The 23,358-nt window shown below is 33.4% G+C and overlaps 1 protein-coding gene across 1 annotated transcript in view; it reads right to left on the bottom strand.

The window, feature by feature from the left end:
• Positions 1 to 451: 451 nt before the first annotated feature.
• Positions 452 to 23,358, bottom strand: part of LOC136984887 (caspase-8-like) — a gene marked incomplete at its 3' end in the record, with an annotated part of 38,334 nt that continues 15,427 nt past the window's right edge. Inside the window, 5 exon segments of the mRNA XM_067282032.1 lie at positions 452 to 533; positions 8,905 to 9,039; positions 16,890 to 17,048; positions 19,050 to 19,211; positions 20,938 to 21,179. Of these exon segments, the coding sequence (XP_067138133.1) occupies positions 452 to 533; positions 8,905 to 9,039; positions 16,890 to 17,048; positions 19,050 to 19,211; positions 20,938 to 21,179 (780 nt within the window).

Below are 23,358 nucleotides of genomic sequence, written 5' to 3'. Positions count from 1 at the left end.
ACAAGGAAAGCGGACAGCGAAAGTCCACAGCTTCCAGGACAGCACACCACTGATATAACTTGCTCCCGATGCTTTGTCTGCAAGCTTCTCTGCATATTTCTTTTGGAAAACACTATATATTCCTACACTAAAAAGTAACTTTAAAATTATATTTTTTAAAAACATATTTATATTATATCAAGATACTAGTAGATTTAATACACAATATTGCAACAATACCATATTCCACCAAACAATAAAAACAATTATCTTTCAAGACCTATATTAAATGGTTTCTGAAAATATGTAACACATTCAGACTTCATTATTACAGAAATTATTAGAATATTTTAGGAAATAAATTATTATTATTTATTAAAAATTTTATAATTCTTATAAAAACAAAAACATTTGTGATTTATATTTCTACATAATAAAATTGTAAAATTTTATTAATTTAGAATGTACTTACAATGGAGTTGTTGACATAGCCATCATTAAATATCGATTTAAAGTGGAATCATTATCCAATTCAACATTATCAAATGATTTCTCTGAAATGAATAAAGATTAGATTATTTACCTATTCATTCTATATACACATTAATCTTTTTCAAGCATAATTATTATTAAAATTGATTAATAATAATGTAAAGGTCACTTTTAGCGTCCTACGTCGAAAAGCCACGCGACAGAGATAATTGGACCCACCTGGCGTTGGGGCCATAAACGGCTGGAAAGATCAAAGGAGTAGCGTCTCCGTTTAAGGGTCAATGTGTTTGCCACGTGCTGGCCGGCTTGGGGAAAAATGTAAACAAAGGAACGGACGCGAAACGTAAGCTACGTCGTCGGGAAATAGGGCGGACGTCTTTGGAAGCTCCCAGGGGAGAAGAAGAATCTGATTGGCCGCAAGTTGTCGCCGTAGAATCCCTTAAAAGCTAAGTGTGGCGGAGAAACGGGGAGAAGGGCAAGAGACTGATAATATGGTAGTCTCAGGCACTTGGACAGCCCGCTGAACGTAGAGAGAGAGAGTGTTCTCCTCTGACAACGATCTCAGGGTCGGGTAAGTGCGGAGACTGGACAGGCCGTATAGTTGAGCCAACTCCGGAAAGGCGACCTGAATTCCCCAAAGTTTAACAGTCCCTAATAGAAAGCTGACATGAGATACTACATCTTTGTAGCATAGCGTATGTAATGTGTCGAACATTGTACATCTTGTAAATATTTGTTGTGTAAATAAACTGTACATATTTACTTGTTGAGTGTGGAGGTGTAGCTTTCCTCGAACCATCTTACGGACATTCTCGAGTCACAAAACCCAACTCGAGACGATTCATTGTAAAGATCGTGACGGATTAATAAGGATCTTCACTAATAATATATACAAAAACATCCAGACACACTGTAAAATATCAGACTTACTTCTACTTCAAACCAAAACAGTGCTACTTTCGACATATTTTCCTTTCACTAATGTTTTCAAACCTCAGGTTCGTCCTCAGGTGAACAAACAATGGACAAAATATTCAATGGAACATATCTTTTTCAAAATTCTGAAATGGAACATTCTAAGGAAACTCGTGCCTTCGTCATTTTGCACATGCACATTTGATAGAAGTATCATGTATCATAAACTAGAGTTTGCCAGGCTATCGATAATGATAGTTTTTCTTTATTCTCGTGCTACTTTATGTATACAGTAGAGAGTCGTTAATCCGAATCAATTGGGAACTGGGGTTGTTCGGATTAGTGATTTGTTCGGATAACCGATTTATGTATGAAAAAATATATTAACCAGTCCAATGTTTAAATTTTTCTCTGTTGCGTGTCGCTTCGTGTTGAATTTTTCTCTGTTGCGTGTCGCTTTGTGTTGAATTTTCATCGATTTTAAGCCTAACGAAAATTTTTATAATAATAATTGAGGCTATTGTAGCGTTAAAAATTATTTCTTTATTTTGTACAAACAAAATAAATATATTGAAGAATATAAAAACATGAAAATTATACTTTAGAAGTAAATCTAGTATCAAAAACGTTCGACTCAGCACGACACAGTCTGACTGAAAATTGTTCGGATAACTGGCGATTCGGATTACCGGGGTTCGGATTTACGACTCTCTACTGTATATATCGCTTCCATCCATTGTAAGTGGTGTGGTTGCTGTGTCGTATATATTATCCTGGCCTCATTAAAAAATGGACGTATATCTGGGTCTGTGGCATACTGTGCCAATGCAGTTGTATGTCTTTTATGTACGATGTTCGCTTTGTGGTCTTTAATTCTCACCTCCAATGATCTTTTTGTGGATCCCACGTATATTAAATCTTTATCCCATCTATGGTCTCTCATAAGGATGGTGTATACTCCAGCTAACTTTTCATGTTGCGGAGTATCTTTTCCATTACTCAGTATTCTAAAAATAGTGGGACATCTTCTAAAGATTATGGTGACTTTTTTCTCTTGGTGATCTCTCTGTACAGTTTCTCTAAGTACGGATTATAAGTAATCAGTATTCTGTCTTTATGAATGATATCTTCTTGCCTTTGTACTTCTGGTTGCTCCGTTCTTTGGGTTTGAAGTGCTCTCTTGGATAGTGCAGCTATCAGGTTACTATATCCATGGCTTTTGGCAACAGTATTAATCCTGCTGATTTCTGTTGTAAGTGCCTGCGATGTCGATGAGTGGGTGTATGCCCTTTTAACCAAGCTATTAAATGCCGCTATCTTATAATGCATTGGGTCACATGACTGTGCTGGGATAATTGATCTGCCTGAGGTTTTCTGTATAATTCCATGATGATGGTCGGACCTTTAGCTACGATGTTCATGCCGAACATCATGACGCTACGTCTCCGGAAGGTCTACAATTCTCGGTACACTACAAATCCGACATAGCTCCATACATCATCCCAGCAGAGGCCTTTCAGCCTGCTCGATACGTTAACGCCACCATTACCTCCCTCATCAGAAGGGCATTTTTGCTTTCTTCCACGCAGGAGCTGGCCAACATTGAGTTAGACAACATCAGTTTGGCAGTATGCACGGCTGGCTTCTCATGCGCAAAATTTACATATGTGCTCAGTAGGGCAAAGAAATCACTGTTTCCAAGCACTATGCTTAACAGTAAGAGGGAGTTTTCGGTGCTTCAAATGTCATTGCCATACCTCGGACCCCTTTCAATACGCATCTGCAGAAAATTTAAGAGGCGCAACCTTGTACTACCACTAACCCCACTTCCAAGCTTACGCAAGCTCATTTGTAACGATAGAGACAAGTTCTCCACGCTCGAGAAGTCAGGGGTCTATGCTGTTCCGCTGGAAAATCTCACAACGGGAGTAAACACAAGATATATCGGGGCCACCACCAGAATGCTTGCCAGCTGCCTTGTGGAGCACCAAGATGATGTGGTGAGGGGTAGGCACACCACAGAGCTTACAAGAAAGGTACTCGAACAAGATTACAACAGGCTATGGTCGTAAGCACTTATGCTCAAGAGCTGTAAAAATAGAAAAACTGTTTTCATCTGGGAATCTCTCCTTACCACCACTTTGGATGCATGCAACACTCCTATCTCGATCTGCCCAATGTATGGGTCACGCTGTGCAAGCTTTTGAGCACGTTTTAGCATTGTCTAATATACGTGCAGCGTGAGCTTGAGTCCGCGCATGCACAACTTCACTGGCCATGGAACCAGATGCTTGATTGGTTTTCGAACGTTTTTGAACTTTTTTGTGTTCTTAATGGCTTTAGCAAAACTTTACGCATTCTATTCAATATCGAATTAGTTCTATTTAAAGTTTTTTCGGCAAATTTATGTACTTGCCTGACGACGACGGCAATAAGATTCGTCGAAAGTACTTGCGACAAGCAAATGTGCATATAACGCTCAACTCAGTGTATTTTTCGCATCGTTTATAAAGATACAAATTATAATTAAGACTTATAATTTATACTTGTGCATGAAAGTTAAGCAATAAATATAAAAATACAAAATAAATGTTTTCTTAATGAACTTTTATAGAATTTACAAGCTAAATGCATTATAACATATTGCTTGCAATACATTAAAAAAAGAAAGAACTGTTTTAAAATTTAACATGATGTACAAATTATGCAATATCTAAATATACTAGATAAAAGTTTGTTGGTAAGCCACCTTCCATATGCCATATGATCATCTTAAACAGGAATAAGAGCTCTACAATAACTTGGTACACTACAAATAAGGTTATCAATGAATCTATTAAAAAAAATTAAGAAAAAATTATACTTAACTTTTTGTATTTACCAAAGTTGGGTTGAACTACTTAAAATTGTATTAAAATATATAAATTTTGATAAGAATAGTTATTCTTTTCACTTTCCTGATTTTTCATCTGAGGTGAATGTTAAAATAACCATAAACTGGTATTAACAACTTTAAAACAATTACTTTATGTTATTTTCTTTATTTTTCTGATATATGCATTTTGATCTTCCGATCCTCATCAGTGTGTTATTACACATCATAGGACATAGTTTTGCATATAAATAATAAATACTGTCATAAAACTAAAAATACAAGGTACATATTATTTTTTAAAAAACTTACAACTCTTTACAAAATTTCTCCATAACATTCAAGTTCTTGTGTCTGTACCACCTACAATTGTGTACCACTCTGATGACACATTTATACCCATATTTAAATTTAGCAAATTTACATTTTTATCTTTTAATTTTTCATAATAGCAAAATGTTCTCTTCATTATAGGCAAAACTATGTTCTACGATGTGTAATAACATACTGGTGAGGATTGGAAGGTCAAAATGCATATATGAGAAAAATAGAAAAAATAACAAAGTAATGGTTTTAAAGTTTTTAATACCAGTTTATGGCTATTTTAACATTCACCCTGGATGAAATGTTAGAAAAGTGAAAAGAATAACTATGAATTTTTATCAAAATTTATATATTTTAAGTTATCAATGAATGTTTGAGATATGAATGACCATCTTTGTAAAAAGACAGGTCTGTTCTGAAATTGGAAAATTTTGGGAAGGTGAATTGTCAAACATGTTTAATAGTATTTAGATCACATGATCTAAATGGCTATTTAATACAGTTCATAGTTTCATTATCATCATCCATCAGCATGAGATTAATAAACAAATTTCAGAATCTCATCAAAATAATTGATGCCTGCTAAAGTACAGTACCATTACAGAAGACAAAGATCTGTATAGTCATTGACTGTGATGTAGCCATCTCCTAAATTATCTCTTTCTAAAATATTTGTGGAATAATACCAGAAAGGCTATTTCCATCAAGTGATTGGTGATACTTGGTAAAAATCAGTTTGAAGACTGAACTAGGATTCATCAGTGAAGATACAGTGGCCCATTCACTTTCAATCAAGTCAATGTTCTTAATACAAATTCAATTAAATTCGTCTCTGAGAAAACATCAAAGAGTCACTAACAACAGTCTCTGTAAATAAAGATCATCTAAATTTTTCTCTGCTGCATTTTCTGGTTTTTGAGTGTTTTTAAAACCTTCTAGATGTTACTTGTCAGGAGACTATTCTTCCACAAACACAGAAAAGCCTTAATCAAGTTTACATGCTATTAAGCAGTGAGTTTGACAGCATTTTCCATTTAGAAATTAATGGTCTTCTTTCACAGACATGGTCTTTGGATATTCCAAACAAGCCATTCAAAGATGTTCTTGACTTGTTTGAAAACGATTCCAAAGAGAAACTATAATGCTATAATAAATGCTTTAAAAACTTTTGGCTAATTATCTTATTTATAAACTAAGAAAACATTTTACAAAATATCCAATTCTGACAAATTAAATTTTATTTTTAACTAGCTGTATTATCCATTGTTGATGGGAGATACTTATTTCGTGAAATTATACTTACTTACCTAAAGAGTATATCTGCAGAGAATTGTTTGTTATAGATTCATAATATTCCTATTAAAAATGCAGGATATTTTCTAGATAAACTTATTTAATAATGTCGAGATATACATTTCATGTTTTATCATCAGGAGCACAAATGAACAGAGATTTGCAGCTACTAACACATGAGCATGCAACATAGAGTTGGCCACGTGAAAAGTAACTACATATGAGTTGTCATACATTCATGCATCATTCTCTGCAAATCACTTACTAAGATGGACTTTAAACTTGGAAGTTGAGCCATTCTTTGACTTAACAAGGAATAATAGTCTGCAACATAAAAAGAAGATATTTGGCATCTTCATCTTGTGCAGAAAGTAAAGAACTTATTAAATGATGTATCTATCTTTGAATTTTGAATGTTGCAGGAAATTTCTTTCAAGTTATTTCAGTGGCATCAAAACTTGTCATTTGAAAGGCACTATTGTAAGCCCTAATGTTCTTTAAGAAATGTTGTGTCAAGATGAGTCCCATTTAATGGTGATAGAAGAGATTCAGAGGGAGCAAGAACAACATCCAGTTCAACTTTGTCAGAAGAGCAGCACATCCTTTGTGATTTATTCTTCCACTTCAGAGCACTGCAGTACCCACATACTTTATCCGTAGACCCAATATTAGCTGATGATCTATAGTCTAAAAGAGTGTCATAAATGAAGGCACTTCAAAGCTTTTTGCACCAAGGAATCATAGTACTCCTTGTACACCAGAGGCACTCTCAGAGACTTGTAGAGCAGCTTGCCTTCATTTCTTAATGAACTTTTATAGAATTTACAAGCTAAATGCATTATAACATATTGCTTGCCATTCTCTCTAAGAACTAAGCCTAGCCTGTCTCAAAGATGGGTTCTCTGAACCTCTAAACAGTCTTTCCTGTTTACTTTTCCTTAAAGATCGGCCAAGGTTTTGTCATTTCCAAGTAGGCATAATCTTTGCTCATACAAATAAATAAAACTCATGCAAATACAGTAGGGACTAATGAATCACAAACACAATTGGTAATGGTTTGAAAAACCTGCAACAGTACATGTAGTGCCATCTAGCATGATGACATTCCTTTTTATAATGCCTCAAAGATTTTGCTAATTAATTAATTATTTTTTAATGTCAGTTCTTCAAATATGATAGTAAACTTCAATAATATACCTTGCTTACAGATAATCCCTTGACAGGAAGTACTAATTCATGTGTCATCATCTAGTGAAGAGAGAGACAGACGGACAGAAATCAGTTACAGTTTAATTTAATTAATGTAGATTTTGACATGATGTGTATCTATAAATCTTCTCCTGGACCAACAGATTCAAAATATGAAGTTTGGTTAAAATACATTCAGGCATTTTCCTGTGATGTAGCAACAAACATTTTGACTGTCACAGTTTTCACACTGCAAAATTTTTTAAGTTGTGGACGTTGTCATATGTCTTGTTCTAGCACAGTTATCTGGCTGTTACTGACTTTGTTTTTCCTCATTCTTTCTTATTGCTCTCTATCTCATTTCTTTATTCAGGTGATCCTCTGAGCCAATGTCTAAATGATGTGGAATCTCAAATTTTGTACAAAAGCTTCATACTATGAAACAAAATGACTGTTTGCATCAGTGTTGTGGAGTTGAAGTTGCTGAAGTCAGAGTCAGTAAAATTCTTTTGACTCTGGCCTCAAAGTTTATTATTGGTAAAATGTGATGCAAGAAAAATACTTTTTAATCAATTAGTAACCAAAGAAATTTCTTATAAAATGGACACTTCAATAAATTTAGATATCAAAATGATATTAACCCATAAAGGCCATTCCATAACAAAATGTTATGCATATCTCATGCAACACACACTATACTTTCAGAAAATAGTTTTTATTAATTTAAGGCCCACCAGTGGCCAAGTAGATAAAACCACTGAACATTTGTAGTTAGTTGTGGGATTGTATGTGGAAAGTAAACACTTATGATGTTGCTTCAAAGAGCCAAACTTATCTTTACCAAAGAGCTCCCAAGAAAACACTTGACTTTCATATTGAGTGCTATAATTTTTACATCCAAGATGTTTTACACTGGATATCAATTGTTTTTTGACTAATTTGACTAATTAATTTTTTCACTGCCCTTCTATTGTTTTTGAGTTATTTATGACTATTCATTATAGCTTTGATAAAATAATTTGGTCTTAAAACAGTCAATAGAAAAACAATGAAAAAATTAAAACCAAGATCAGAATCTAACTGCAACAAACTAAAAAATGGAGAGAAAACTGTGAAATGTAATTAATAGGATTGTTCCAGCTTATTATTCACTGGTTTACATTCTCGAGGCACAATTGCATCTGTCTGTTCAAGATAATCAATTTTTTCCAAATTTCATATTTTGAAATTCTACTATATACTTCAGTTTAGTCACACTTGGTAGAAATTAACTATTCTTGTAGTAGCCAGAGCAGGAGAAACTATTTTATGGGCCAATTTATTACATCATTTATCAAATCATTATTTTTTTTGCATTTTACTGTATTTAATTTTTTTCTTGAAAATAATTAAATTTAAATAAATTTTTCATAATAACTAATAAAAGTAGAATTCTATTGGTTATTAAGATGTGATGTGCTTGAAAATTTTTCCAAGTTAAATTTGTTATATCCATTTTTCCGATTCTTGCAGTCAATTTTAGTACGATGTTTTATTCAAAACTTTTAGATAAAAATAATGGGATACCCAGTGGTATCTTTCTTATAAAAAGAATAGTAGTGTGAAGTTTTAAAAAAGGGTAAGGTCAGAGTCAGACTTTTTGTTTACCAATTCCACCACACTGGTTTGCACTTGGAATTATGTTTTATACAAATTTTGTTTACAAATTTGAACTCAACATAAGTAATTAGATAAAATATTTTACTTTTGCATACATTTCATTTATTTGAAGAAATATGCTGATTTTTATTTTTATTGCTTAACTTTTGAACATCAAGAGTTATATTTAACTTTCCATTTACCATTCTGATTAATTTTTTCTTGACATGCTTGAATGACAAATAATTTTGGTTTGTCTTGTAAAGCTTCTGTACAAATTTTATAAACGATGTCTTTATATATATCAACAGGAATGTTATCAGATGTGTAAATGTTACCTGTTGAAAACAAAATTTCATATCAGATACTGTTACTTTAATGATAAGAAAATTACTGTAATATGAAGTATAGTGTGAGAAGCCAGGGGGGAAGTGTGTCAAACTCTAAACCCTTTGATCAGCAATGGATCGGCGAGATCCACTCACGTTGTCACTGGATGGCTGTATTAAATAGGCGGGCTATAAATTGAGTGGGGAGATTGTAGTTAAGTCGATAGGGTGACTGAATAGAGTCAGGTTAACAAAACTAAAAACTTTAATAAAAAAAAAAAAAATAAAGCATATATATATAAGCATAAGACACAATTTTAGATATGTGTTCCTAAGCTAGAAGTCAATGTCCTAGGCTATATGCGAGCACTAATATAACCAAGAGAGAGAGTTTACATCAACCGGAACATTATCATACCCCCTTAAGAGTGATGTCTGTTGTAGCAGTGAACTTATCTGGTAGATTGGGGAGTTCAGGAGGAAGTTTGCACTTAGCACAAACAAATATCAATGTAATCTTTTGGAGACTATGATTATGGTGGGAGCCAAGACTATCATGGCTTCTAAAAATGTCTGCCGCACCTAATGTGTGCCTGGCTGTTGTATCCCCATCCGGTGTGGGAATCTGGTCAGGTGATCATTTGTTTGGCAGCAATGACACATCAGAGATGTCATCGCTGGATGATGAAAACTAAACAAAAGTTTAGTATTTCCTTTGATTGTTTTTTAGATTTCCCCCACAGACTAAGTTGTGTCAACTTTCTCACATTTTATAATTAATTGTTTTAACATACTTTCATTATTTTCTTCTGAAATAGATACATTATATACAGGTTCTAATTTAAATTTTTATAACCTTAGAGAGTATAAAGATATGATCTTTAACTATAGGGGAAGGAATTTTTTGAACTTAGTCAAACTTTTGGTTTGATTCTTTTAAATGGTCGTTTTGTTACTGATTTCCCTGCAAATTTTACATTTATTTCCTCTTTGGGTGCATCAGTTATTGATTTGATAGCTACAACACTGAATTAGTTGACAACATAGTGGACTTTAAGGTTTTGAATAAATTTGATTCCAATCATCTTCCAGTTTTTATTGCTTTCAGGTTTGATTCTCTTCCACTCAGTAAAGAATTGCCTACTGAAATTTGTCGTTATGTGTGGTGACCTACATGTTTGGACAAGTATTTGTATAATGTTACCAAGTGATATGCAGATTTTAAAAGTGGTTTTTTTTTGGACTCTTTTTTTTTATTCATCCTTTGTTGACGTGATCCTTGAATCCTTGTAGTTCAAAGTAATATGTATTTCAAGTATGATTGTTCAAGAAAGTTTGTGAAGTCTTGGTTTCACGCTGACTGTTTACAATTGAAAAGAGAGAAAAATCGTGCTTTATGACCTTTTTGGCGATTAAGATCTATGCAATAATTTATTATTTATTCTAACTCAGAAAAAATTTCAAATCTCTCTGTAAGGCCAAAAAGAAATTGTTTTCGAATAAGATTAATTTTCAGTTATCGCATATTAAAAAGTCTGCTGAATTTTGGAAGATTGTTAATAACAAACTTGTGCATAACAACATTTCTATTTGTGATTGGTCGGATTATTTGAAAACCTATTTTTCTCTGGACCATGTTTGGCTGTACTGTCCATTTGTACTAATGACACTATGGACCCATTACTCGACAAAAATTTTTCTCTTGATGAATTACAATTTGTAGTGCATTCTCTAAAAAATAATAAAGCTCCTGACTTATATGCTGTTAAGGCTGAGATGATTAAATCTCTCCTGATTAATGCTTTAAACGATTTGTTATCTTTATTTAATAATTTCAAAACTAATTATTCTTTTCCTACTACTTGGAAAAATATCTGCTTAAAAATGATATATAAGAAGGGTAATCATTTTGATCCTCTGAATTATTGTCCAATATTGCTAATCAGTGTAATTAGGAAAATTTTCTCTACGTTATTGGTTAATCGTTTGCAACTTCGGCTTGAGTGGTTTCATGTTATTTCTATTAGTCAGGGCGCTTTTGTAGTGAATAGAGGTGTTGGTTACAATTTATTTCTTTTTCTTGTAATTTTTCAATTAGTTTTGACTAAGAAATGTAATAAATTATATGTTGGATTCATTGATTTGTCAAGAGCGTTTGATACAACAGACCATGATATTTTATGGTCGAAGCTTTCTCGGATAGGTATATCTTCTTTTATTAACCTTATAAGACAATTGTTTTCTGATCAATGGTTAGCATAGTGGGGGTGGCAGGGGTGGCCCGCCCCAGGTGGCACTTTTAGGAGGTGGCAAAATTTCACAATAAATAATAATAATATCTTGTAAAAATTTGACCCTGTACAATACACAATAATGATGATTTGTCTTGCTGAAAAGTTCTTTAGAATTACTGTATATTTTAGTCTTTTAAATTGAGATACCTAAATAAGGGGACGACGAAATTTTCTTCCGCCCTGGGCAGCTGACACCCATGCTATGCCACTGTTTCTGATACCGCTTTTCAAATTGAAGTTAATCGTTGTCTTTCAGAAGTGGTAATTGCTAATAAATGGTGAACCACTTACAGGTATAGGATAAAATAATAGGAACAACCCTTTGAAATGTGTTGTATTTCGACCATCCAATACAGCCCCGCCACGTTCGCAACAGTCTGCCCATCCAGTGAAAGGGAAGGTATCAGTCAAGCATTTGGCAGTGTGACAGTTGCACAAGAAAATTCTGTTTCCAGCAAAGTGCCATTATGTCCAACCTGTCTGATGTGCAAAGAGGCATGATTATTGGAGCTCGCCTCGCTAGAGCTTCCATGTCTAGAACAGCCAACCCTATGAGTGTTTCAAGGTCCACTGTGTCAAGGGTTATGACACAAAACTGGGAAAGGTGTCCTCTGCGAAGCAGAACAGTGGACGAAAGTCAAAGTTTTCCGACCAGGATAGACGAGCGCTGAAGAGGATAGTTGCCCGAAAATGTAAGACTATACTGCCGCAGATAACCTCGGAAATGAACACCCATCTCCAGAACCCTGTATCCACCAAAACTATTCAACGGGAGTTGCATGCTGCGAGCATTCATGGCTGAGTAGCCATCCCAAAGCAGTTAGTGTTACCGCAGAATGCTATGAAGTGACACTAACGGTGCTGAGACCACCAAAACTGGACACAACAGCAATAGGAACAGGTCATCTGGTCTGACGAATCATCATTTACATTATTTCAGACCACCAGATGTGTGTTTGTCTGGCAAACACCGGTAGAGGCATTTCATGTTGACTGTCTAGTTCCTACCATGAAGCATGGAGGGGCTCTGTGATGCTGTGGGGAGTGATATCGTGGCGTGGCTTGGGGCCATTTGTAGTCTTGAGGGAGAAGGTCAGAGGTGAGCATTATCACAGTATTCTTGCAGATCATTTACACCCTATGCTTCATACTGTTTCCTGGAGAATGTCCTCTATTCCAAGATGACAACAACCCTGTACACACTGATCGCTGTGTTCAAACATGGTTGGAAACCGAGCACAGATTTTGTTCTCTTAAAAACCCCACACAGGCTCAATGATGTTGAGATCAGGGGACTGAGAACATCTCACGTGGTGTCCCCAGTCCCCTGATCTCAACATCATTGAGCCTGTTTGGGGTTTTTTAGAGAACAAAGTCTGTGCTTGGTTTCCTCCTCCAAGCACACTACCTGAACTTGAGACCGCTCTGCAGAAGGAATGGCTGCGAATTCCCTTAAACTTTCTGCACGACCTTTATTTCTCAATCCCACATCAGATACAAGCTGTAATTCAGGCCAACGGTGGCCCAACTCCCTACTAATAAATATTTTGCATTCTTTCACAGGTGTTCCTATTATTTTGTCCTATACCTCAGTGTTCCGCAAACTTTTTGTGTTCAAGGTACACCTACCAAATCAAGAAATTTTAGAGGTATACCGAAGGAAAAACCAATGTTTATTTAGTATTTATTTATTATAAAAATCAGTACAATGTTTAATGAGAAATGTGAGCCTGCTTAAATGAGCACAGGCAATCAAAATTTGGAACAATCATTGATAAGGCTGCTCTCATCTCTTGGTCGATCGTCCTCAGGCTTTCTCTTTTTCTTGATTTAATCGTACTGAGAGTTGAAAACCCCAATTCGCATAAGTAGGTCGTGGCAAATGGTAAGAGAATTGCAATAGCATGTTTTGAAGCAGTGGATACTCATTTTTTATATGCATCCAAAAATGTACTAGCTCTGTGTCGAAAAATTTCTGTTTTAATGTCCGATCAGTTTTTAGATCCATGAATTCTTCCTGCTCGTTTATCGGTAGGTATCCAATGGAAATGCTATCTGAAAATGGATTTCGTACCCAGTCCATAAGTTGCAGGTCACACTTAGGAAAATAAGAGTTCATTTTTTCTCCTAATAGCTACAAGTGTTTCACCATCAAAGCCTGCACTTTTTTTCTGAATCGGCAGCCATGACATTTGGGAACATTTCATTACTACCATCGGTAGCGTGGCTGATCCATAACACCAACTTAGCGCAAAAGCTTTCAATCTTGTCCAATAACGTTAAAATATTAGAATTCCTGCCTTGCAGTTTTTTGTTGAGCTCATTTAAACTGGCAAATATATCTGCCAGATATGCAAGTTTTGCTACCCATTCTTCTCTTTTAAACAGAAAAGTAAAATCTGAACCCTAGGCCTCTAAAAACGTCTGGGTCTCATTTTTTAGCTCGTAAATTTGAGAAAGCACTTTTCCGCGAGAAAGCCATCGTACTTCTGTATGAAACAGAAGTGACTGATGATCTGCTCCCATTTCCTGACACACTGCATTAAACAGACGAGAGTTCAGCGGTCGCAACTTGATGTAATTGACAATTTTGACGACTTCTTGTAGGACAGACAACAGTTCATCAGGCAGAGACTTCGCCATCAGTGCTTCCCTGTGTAAAAAGCAATGTACATTTTTAATATTAGGGTTTTTTTTCAGAAGCCCTGGTTATAAATCCCCTAATTTTTCCCGTCATAGCTGCTGTTCTGTCCGTGCAAATGCTTATGCAGTTGTGCCATTCCAAATTATACTCACTGAAGTACTGGTCTGTTACTTTGAATATTTCTTCTGCAGTGGTATAACCAGATAGTGGCAGACAAAATAAAAAGTCCTCTTTTATTTCATATTCGTCAGTGTACCTCACATTTGATACGAGATGCGCATGACCACTGATAACAGTAGCCTCGTCGACTTGTAGCGCAAAAACTCCACTAAGCCTTAATTTTTCAATCAACGTTGATTGAATGTCGCTAGAAATATCATTAATTCGACGTGAGATCGTATCTGCTGACGCAGGTATTTTTTCGATTTCCTTAGTGGCTTCTTGGCTAATCATAATCTTGATAACTTCTTTGCAGACAGGTAAAATTAAAATTTCAGCGAGAGAATGAGGCTTCTTGGATTTAACAAGCATATTAGCGATCACGTAGCTTGCTTTCTGCGCTTTGTCTGATGTTTTGAAAGACGAACTCATAACAGTTACCTGTTTCTTAGACTGGTCTTTCAAAACGTTGAAAAACGGCTTTGTCTTTTTGAGCCACTGATGGGTGTTTAGTAGTTAAATTTCGTAAAAGTTTACTGGGCACCATCAAATTATTACCCAAAGTTTCTCCATTTTGGGATTGGGCATGATTTGTCTCCGCAATATATAAAGCCATAACGTACATAGCTCTCATCATATTTTCGATTAACAAGCTTAGGTTTTTTCTTCGTTGACTCTGCTTCTTGGGAATCATTAGTTTCACTTGACGAACTTGTGGTAGGTTTAAGGAATTTATATACACATACATATATACACCATTATACACACATACATGTATAAGGGTCTATTTATTTGTAATAAAAAAAGTCAATTACGTTTGCGACAACACATTCACAAACTAGCAGCTAGTTACTGGCAAAAAGCGATTTGTTTCAGTTTACAAAAGCGCATGACAACGATGACTAAGCGGGGTGCAGCGTTACAATATCACATTGACACGCGCATGCGCGCGGCGCGCGGGTGGGCTGTCTCACTCCTCGTGCAACGAAGCGCTTCGCTCGCATAACTCTCAGCTATGTGTAGGTGCATTATCTTCACAAAACTTGACATTTTTCCGCGGCACACCAACTATTGACCACGGCACACACTTTGCGGAACACTGCTATACCTGTAGTCCTATTTTGTTTAACTTATTCGTTAGCGATCTCCTGGACTTGTTTTATAGTCATAATACTATGGGTATATCTATATCACCGGAAGTAGAATTGAACTGTCTTTTGTTTGCCAATGACATTGTAATGTTTTCGTATTCACCTATTGGCCTTCAAAGGAAACATAACCTTTTACAGGATTATTGTAAGTCTAATAAACTGCTTATTAATGAGGCTTAATCCAAAGTAATGGTTTTTCAGAGAGGGGGCAGACTGGGGAAAGGCTGATAAATTTTATTTATCTAACTCTGAGTTGGAGATCGTCTCGTCTTACAAATATCTGGGTATCTATTTTACTCCAAAGGGTTCATTTTCTTTCCATCTACATAAATTGTTTTAAAATATAAACTTCAACTTTCTAATTTATTAAAGCTCATGGTTAGAATGAAGCAGTCTTCTATTAAGTCATACTTTCGATTGTTTGATTCCTTCATACACTCAAGTTTGGGATTTATGTTTCTTATTTGGGATCATATAATCTCTTGTTGATAAATTAGAGAAGACACAACTGAGATTTATCAGATTGATATTTCATATTAATTGTTCGGTAACCCGGACCTGTTTTAAGACTCGAATTGGGCTGTCTGCCAATGGCTATACATTTAGCATTGGCCATTTTTAGATACTGAATTAAAATCTTAGAGTTACCAGAATCTGATCTTAGAAAGTTGGTTTATAATAAATTGAAATTAATAGGTAGAAATTCTTTGACTGTAACTTGGTCTTCTTCAGTCAAACGTTTATTGTCTCATTTAGGTTATTCTACTGCTTTCTATACTCAAATTTCTGATAGAAAATCTCTTTCTAGCTGAACTATTTCAGTCATTAAAAGATAAATATTGGGCCCAAGATATTCATTATATTGAGCAAAAGTGTAGTTTTTTTGAAACACCTCTATCATCCCCATGAACACCTCGATATTATCTATTATCAAATTTAAATTACAATATATCTTTAATAATACAACTACCACTTACTGACTATACTATTGTTTTAAATGGACGTAGAATAAATATATTGGCTCACTCAAATTGTCCATTATGTAACAGATTTTGTGAAAACATTAAGAACCACCTATTTGCATCTTGCGAAATTACTGAACACTTAAAGGATACTTTTTTGACAATTGATTTTGATATGTTTTGTTTATACGATGATAATTTAAGTTCTGCAATGTTGTATAATATTTATAAATTTTTCTGTTATTCATTATACATGTTAATATAACCTTACTAACTTAAGTTATATTACTTATTTTTCTTTATAATTATATATAATAATGTTTGTATTTGTTAATTTTGATAGAAATTTGTAACCCCCTTTGTAAAGGTGAAAGCCATAACAAATAAATGTTGATTAATTGATTGATTGACTTTCATTGTTTTCGAGGGTCGATGCAAGGGGGAAAGGACTTGTTGACAGTTAAGTTAATATTCAATATTCTCCTGTTTTTGACTTCATGGAAACAGATGGGAAAAAGGAAAGTTTCTAAAATGCATCTTTCTATTAAAAATTATAGAAAAACAACCCCTGGATTCTCACAAAAGTTACTAAAAATACTATGATTTAATTTTTAGATATTTTTATCAAAGATATAAAATAGTAATTTACCTCTTGATCCATGCGATAAAATACAACCCATGAAAATGTCGTAATTTGTGTACTGAAATGACTGAAGTTGTTCAATTATTTGCATCATACTATTACAATGTAAATCTTTGAATACTAACACATCAAATCCAAGTTTATGCCATAGCTTAACAAGTGCAGCTAAAAAAGAAAAACAAAATAAAAGATCATTATAATTAAATGAGGATCAAAACTTTCAGAAATTTTTCTATGTTTAACTGATTCAATAAGTACTATACAAATTTAAATCTATACATGAATGAACTCTTCATAAGGGGTGTTTGGAAATGAAAGAGTCACCGAAGAAAGTGTGAGAATACAAGGGTACAGGGTTAGTTCCCTAAATGCCACTTACACGTCGAGTTGGTAGAACTCACCCACTTTGTCTTTAGGATGGTTTTTGTTTGAGAGGTGAGGGGGGTGGACAAGTTGATAGGTGCCATTTAAATAAGACAGGGTGACAGGGTTTTAACAGATAACAAAATAGAGTTAGAAATTCATTAAACCTTTAAGATACACGAGGATACATATGGCTAGATACATTCAAGTTATAGAAGGCTAGATGCGACTAAATGTGGTTAAAATGCGATTACAAAGTATATTATTTACAACAGGGCTAATCTATAACAGGTATGCCTATTTCCATTGAGAGAGGGAGTTCACAGACCGCTAACAATTACCTCTATGCATTGATGGAGAGCTATATGCGACGATCAATTCTGTATGGAAGTTTCGGAGCCATTAAATGTCTTCCAACTGAGGTCTTCTCCTTTTGCTGGGTCAGTGGAGGTCCGAGAGATTCGAATGGCACATGCACAAAGTATAACTTCCTATCGATTGCCCTGAGCTTCTGGTGTCTCTCTCTTCTGTTGTATTAAGAAAATCTGTGATTTTGGTTTCTTTGCAGGAATCTTTTAATGATTTTTTAATATCAATTCGAATTTTTCTAAGAGCTATTATGTTGTTATACTTGAATTCCATTGGTCAATGGAAATTCAAGTATAACGACATAATAGCTCTTAGAAAAATTCGAAATGATATTAAAAAAATCATTAAAAGATTCCTGCAAAGAAACCAAAATCACAGATTTTCTTAATAATAATGAGCACTAAACATGTTAAAATAATTGTCTGTCTTAGAAATGTATACAGATATTCCTCACTTTATGACCGAGTTCCGTTCTGATGACTACATTGTTAAGCAAATTGGTCGATAAGCGAGAAGCTTGTGCCAGGAATATAGGATCATTGTAAAATTATACAAATTATGCAACAAACTTCAAATTTATTCATAAAAGGACTATTATAGTACGTTATTTGCCTATTATAGTACGCTTAGTTCGCATGTCACCATTCACCACTGACCGACACTCAAGCTGAGAAAGGGGATTCGCCAAATTGTAGGTCAAAACTCGATTGGTTGTAAGTGCAAGTGGTTGTAAAATGAGGAGTACCTGTAATATGTTGTATTTTAGAAATAAATAATTAGAGTTCGGATTATCTGTGCCACCTCTCCCCACCATTATCCCGGATAATTGGGAGTTTACTGTATATGTTTTAAAGTATTTTAGTTATGTTTAGGATATAGGTTAAGGATTTTAAAATAATGTTTGCAATGCATTGTAATTTTTCATTTAAAAGAATTTGAAAGAAGTTCCTGGTTAGTGTTTTTTCACAGAATACTGATTTTCAGAAATGGATTACTGACATAAAGCAGAGATGTTTGTGTATTTAAATTATATGGTTATAATAATGACTAAGAACTGGGTTGATATTAATATTAAAACAATCAACAAGTTTGTTGAAAACATTCATTTTTATTAAATCAACATTATACTGCTGGATTTTCTGGTTTGGTGAATGTTTTAATATTATTTTGGTTATTATGAGGATATGATTTGCTCCTCAAAAGCACTAAATAAATTAAATACATGACTCCTGGAAAAAAGCTGTTTCATACTTTTAAGATTTTTAATATTTATTTACAACTCCTAACAATTTAAAAGATTAGCCTGTTTATTAATAAAATATAATTTATTTGAATTAATTTAGTTACAATTGACAATTGTAAATTAAACAATTTAAATTTAGAATTTAATTCAAATTAGCAAATTATTTTATTAATTATAGTTTATGAACTTACTTTCATCTACTCTGGTACCTGTTCTAGTTTCCAAATGCATAAGTCTCTTCTGTGTCTTATCAACAATTGTTTCTGATGGAAAATCAAACTTTTCAAAATTAAAAATGATGGCAAGACCACAAGGTCTACCTGGAAAAGGAGTTCTTAAAGGAAATGGTTTCTCTAGTAAAAATAAAAAAATTATTATTATTATAATTTGCTTCATTATTTAAACTTTAATAAATATTTAAGATTTCTATATTTTCAATTTTATTTAATCCTTCTATCTATGATTTATTAAACCCGCAACAATATAAGACTATCATATATATGTTACAGTCAAAACCCGTTTTGTCTAGTTAAAACTAGTTTTAACTCAAATTCATTTTTGACTAGCAGTAACTTCTAGTTTTAACTAGACAAAACTCGTTTTGTCTAGTTAATTTACTGCTGTACATGTTTTGATTTTAGATAAAACTAGTTTTAACTTTTAACATTAGTTAAAACTAATTTTAGCTACATAAATATGTTTAGGGGAAATAAATAAAGTTATGTATAGTTATTCGGGGGAAGATGCCTAATATTTTGCTTATAAAGGAAATTATAGCGATAATTTGAGTTTTGGAGGCCTCTAACAAAAATATCATATTCTTGAGCATGTTTTTCAAATAAAACTTTGGAGTATATCAAAAATAATTATGAATTGTGTTTACAATGACGACTTTTTCACTGTCTGGCATTTTAGGCATCTCACCTGGATACTTGGGATGAGATGCCTAAAATGTCATTGGAGTAAAATAAATATAATTGCATAAAATTAATTTTCGAATATCTTAACCAAATTTAATTTATTGCATATGTAGTACAAAGTACTTTATAGTAAGTTTAACAGCACAGTATAAGTATTGTTAAGTTTCCGCCTGTTCTAACTTGCTCTATAGCTAGCTGAATGCTTGTTTCAGTCCAAAAACCTTTTTGAAACGTCCTTATATAATTTCTATGCATATCCTGCAATAAAACGAGAAAACAAAAATTTATTAAAAATAAGCATAGTGGAATTCGATTAACAAAAAATAAGCATGCTACCCCAAGAAAAATGTGGCATCTTTCCCATTTGTCAGGGTAAGATGCCTAGTGGAGTCACGTGTTCTAGCATGTCCGATCGGGATCGGCAGTAGCTCACAATGGAAACTTTAAAACCTTAACTACATCACACATTAATTGTTTTACGCAATTTTTAATAAATTATATTTTAACTTTTAGTTTTAAAATGATTCTAGAAACTTTTCACAACAAAAACTTCATTCTTATCTTGCTTTTATTCTTCTCAGATGTAGAAAATGAGGTAACCAACGGTAGCCAACTACAGGTTTCTGCACTCAATACTGGCCCAACGATTCATCGTACAAACACGTCACAATATCTGACGTCACCGTTTGAAAATATCAAAAAGTAGGCATCTTCTCCTGCTTACCATCTTACCTCGAATCACTCTATATGTTGCAGTCAAAACCAGTTTTTAGTTAGGATGTGTTTTAATTAGTTGAAACTAGTTTATACTGGCTGTTTTTGTTAAAAACCGTTTTGTCTAGTTAAAAGTAGAATTTACTGCTAGTCAAAAATGAATTTGAGTTAAAACTAGTTTTAACTAGACAAAACGGGTTTTAACAAAGACATCCAGTATAAACTAGTTTCAACTAGTTAAAACGCGTTCTAACTAAAAACGGGTTTTGACTGTAACATATACATTACATTATTTTTAGAACAAATAAAATTATCAATTCTATCCAATTGCTTAAGTGTCATGGTCTTAGATATTATGAAAATATCCAGCATCCATGAGGTTTTCCTCTTTCCCTTTTTATTTTCATCATAGTATTCAGATATATTTATTAAAATAAATTCTTACCAAAGTAAGTTCTAAATTCATCTTCAAATTTTCTGATTTCCTTATATTCTATTGATATTAAAGCATTCTGTAATTCTTTAATTTTTTCTTTAGTGATTTCTCTCAACCAAAAACCAAAAAACTCTTCTCCAGCAACATTTCTCCATTCAGGATTAGTTGGTACATCTTTTACATTTAATACTGTTTTTAAAACGTTAATGTCTGAATTTCTGAGATCTTCACAAAGATTGTATAATATTAACCTAAAAAAATAAGTAGTAATGACATGATTAATTATTGATGAAAGATTAAGATGTTTATTTCCAAATCTGTAGTCATCAATTTCATGAGAAATCTCAATATAAAATATGATATTATGATAAAACCAATGCTAATATGATATATCTTTAAAATGTAGAGTAAAATAAAAGCAAACAACCAAATTTGCCAAAAACTGAATAACAGAAAAACTTCAAAAATTATTCTAGACACAGTCAAACCCTGTTTGTACATTTTTCAGGGAAATTTAAAAAAAAAAATCATATACCACATAAGTGAGAAAAATCTACAAATGGAACTGCTTTTGAATTGCTTTTAGAGTGAATTTAGTAATCATATAAGTATAGTACTGCACAAATCAACACTATATAACTGAATTTTTACATATAATTCTTAACAAAGAACTTTCAATTTAGTGTATGTACAAGGTGAGATTCAAAACTTTTTAGACAATTGTTACAAAACACAGATAACTTATATGGACATATTTTATTTTTACTATGTTCCTCCTTGATCAATGCACTTGTTTGCACATTTCTTTGGCTTGTTCATCCCTAGCAAAGTAGTTTTTGAAATGTTGTTAAGATCCCTTGTCTCTGTACAATGAATTTCTTCCACTATATGAAAATGCTATCCTTTTAAAGGAAATTTGAACTTGGGGAAAAGAATGTAGTTGGGAGAAACTATCTATTGCCTTGACATGACAATTAATTTTTACTTCTGCTTTTAGAATTATTGCACAGATATTTGCATATATTTTGAAGTCTGTTTGGTGTTTATACTATTTCTTTTGAAAAATTTTTTGGACCTTATTGGTAATTCCCATAGTTTTGATTTATTTTTCTTTATCCAGAAAGTTAAATTTTTTTAGGTAATTTTATGATGATTATTTTTTGGTGTTTAAAGGTCAAGGGGATGGGGAAATAGAGTTTATGTATATCTCAAGTGGGATCGGACCTAATGAAGATTTTATTCCTTATTAACATTTACAATTTTTTATGAAATTCATCTCCACCCTCACCTTTTTGCCATTTCATAATAATTAAAAGTATAAAAGTTTCTGTAATAAAATACCATAACAGATGGGCTACACACAACTTTATTCATTATTATTAATAGTATAAAAGTTATTTTTCTTAAAAAAATCTCATAACAGCTAAGAGAGTTATGTAATTCATTGCTAGATTTTTTTAATCATCACTTTAAAATTTTCCATTTCAAAATGTATAATATACAAGTGAAAAAAAGTGCTATAGGGTACAAAAAAATATGATATGTAAGTGAAATGATACAAATGAAAAACATATAACAGAAGTGTTCTATAATGGAGAATGTAATGTGCAAAAAAATATTTAATTATTACTGCAAAAAGCATATAAATGAGGGAGCAACTCACAGTAACCAATTAACCGGAATGCAAAAAATTGATATTTGCAAACATTTTCGAAACCCCTTCTGAGTTCTTCCTCAGGCTTCCTTTTTTATTCCAAACAAGCTGGCCATTAACCTTTGAATATCTATTGAATGGTATTCGATTTGGGATACAATACGCACGTGTTCCAAGATGTTTAAATAATATCTAACAATACGATGAATCGAATGTGCATATGTTCCACTTTAAATATGATTGCAAATTAAATATTATTGTCTAGTAATAAAGTTGATGATATCAAAAAATACCTTTCTGACTTACGATTACCACCCCTCCCATTAGCTTGTCCCTGACGTTTACTTCGAAGATCCAGGTGATCATCCCATGTTTAGGATTTACACTGACGGTTCCAAGATGGGTGACGATGTGGATGCCACTTTTGTAGTTTACTCCGACTTTGGCCGCAAGCTTCACAACGCATACTTCTGACTAGGTTCACATTGCTCAATAGCACAGGCAGAAACTTTAGCTATTTACTGTATTTTACGGACTATAAGACGCACCTGAATTTTGGAGGCAATTTTTCAAAGAAAAAAGTGCATCTTATAGTTTGTAAAATATGGTATATGAGCTTAATTCACATTAGGCATTGGAAGGACATAAGACACTACTTACACTATTGCATTTATTCTGACAGTAGGATAGCTTTACACAAGATTGCGAAGTCTGATAGCCGCTTAATACTTGTCCATCTCATACACCACATTCTGAGATACTTAGACAACAGCATT

This window comes from Centruroides vittatus, unplaced genomic scaffold (genome assembly GCF_030686945.1).
Source record: "Centruroides vittatus isolate TY-2023 unplaced genomic scaffold, ASM3068694v2 contig_936, whole genome shotgun sequence".
Lineage (NCBI taxonomy): Eukaryota > Metazoa > Arthropoda > Arachnida > Scorpiones > Buthidae > Centruroides > Centruroides vittatus.
This window is presented reverse-complemented; position numbering and strand designations above follow the sequence as displayed.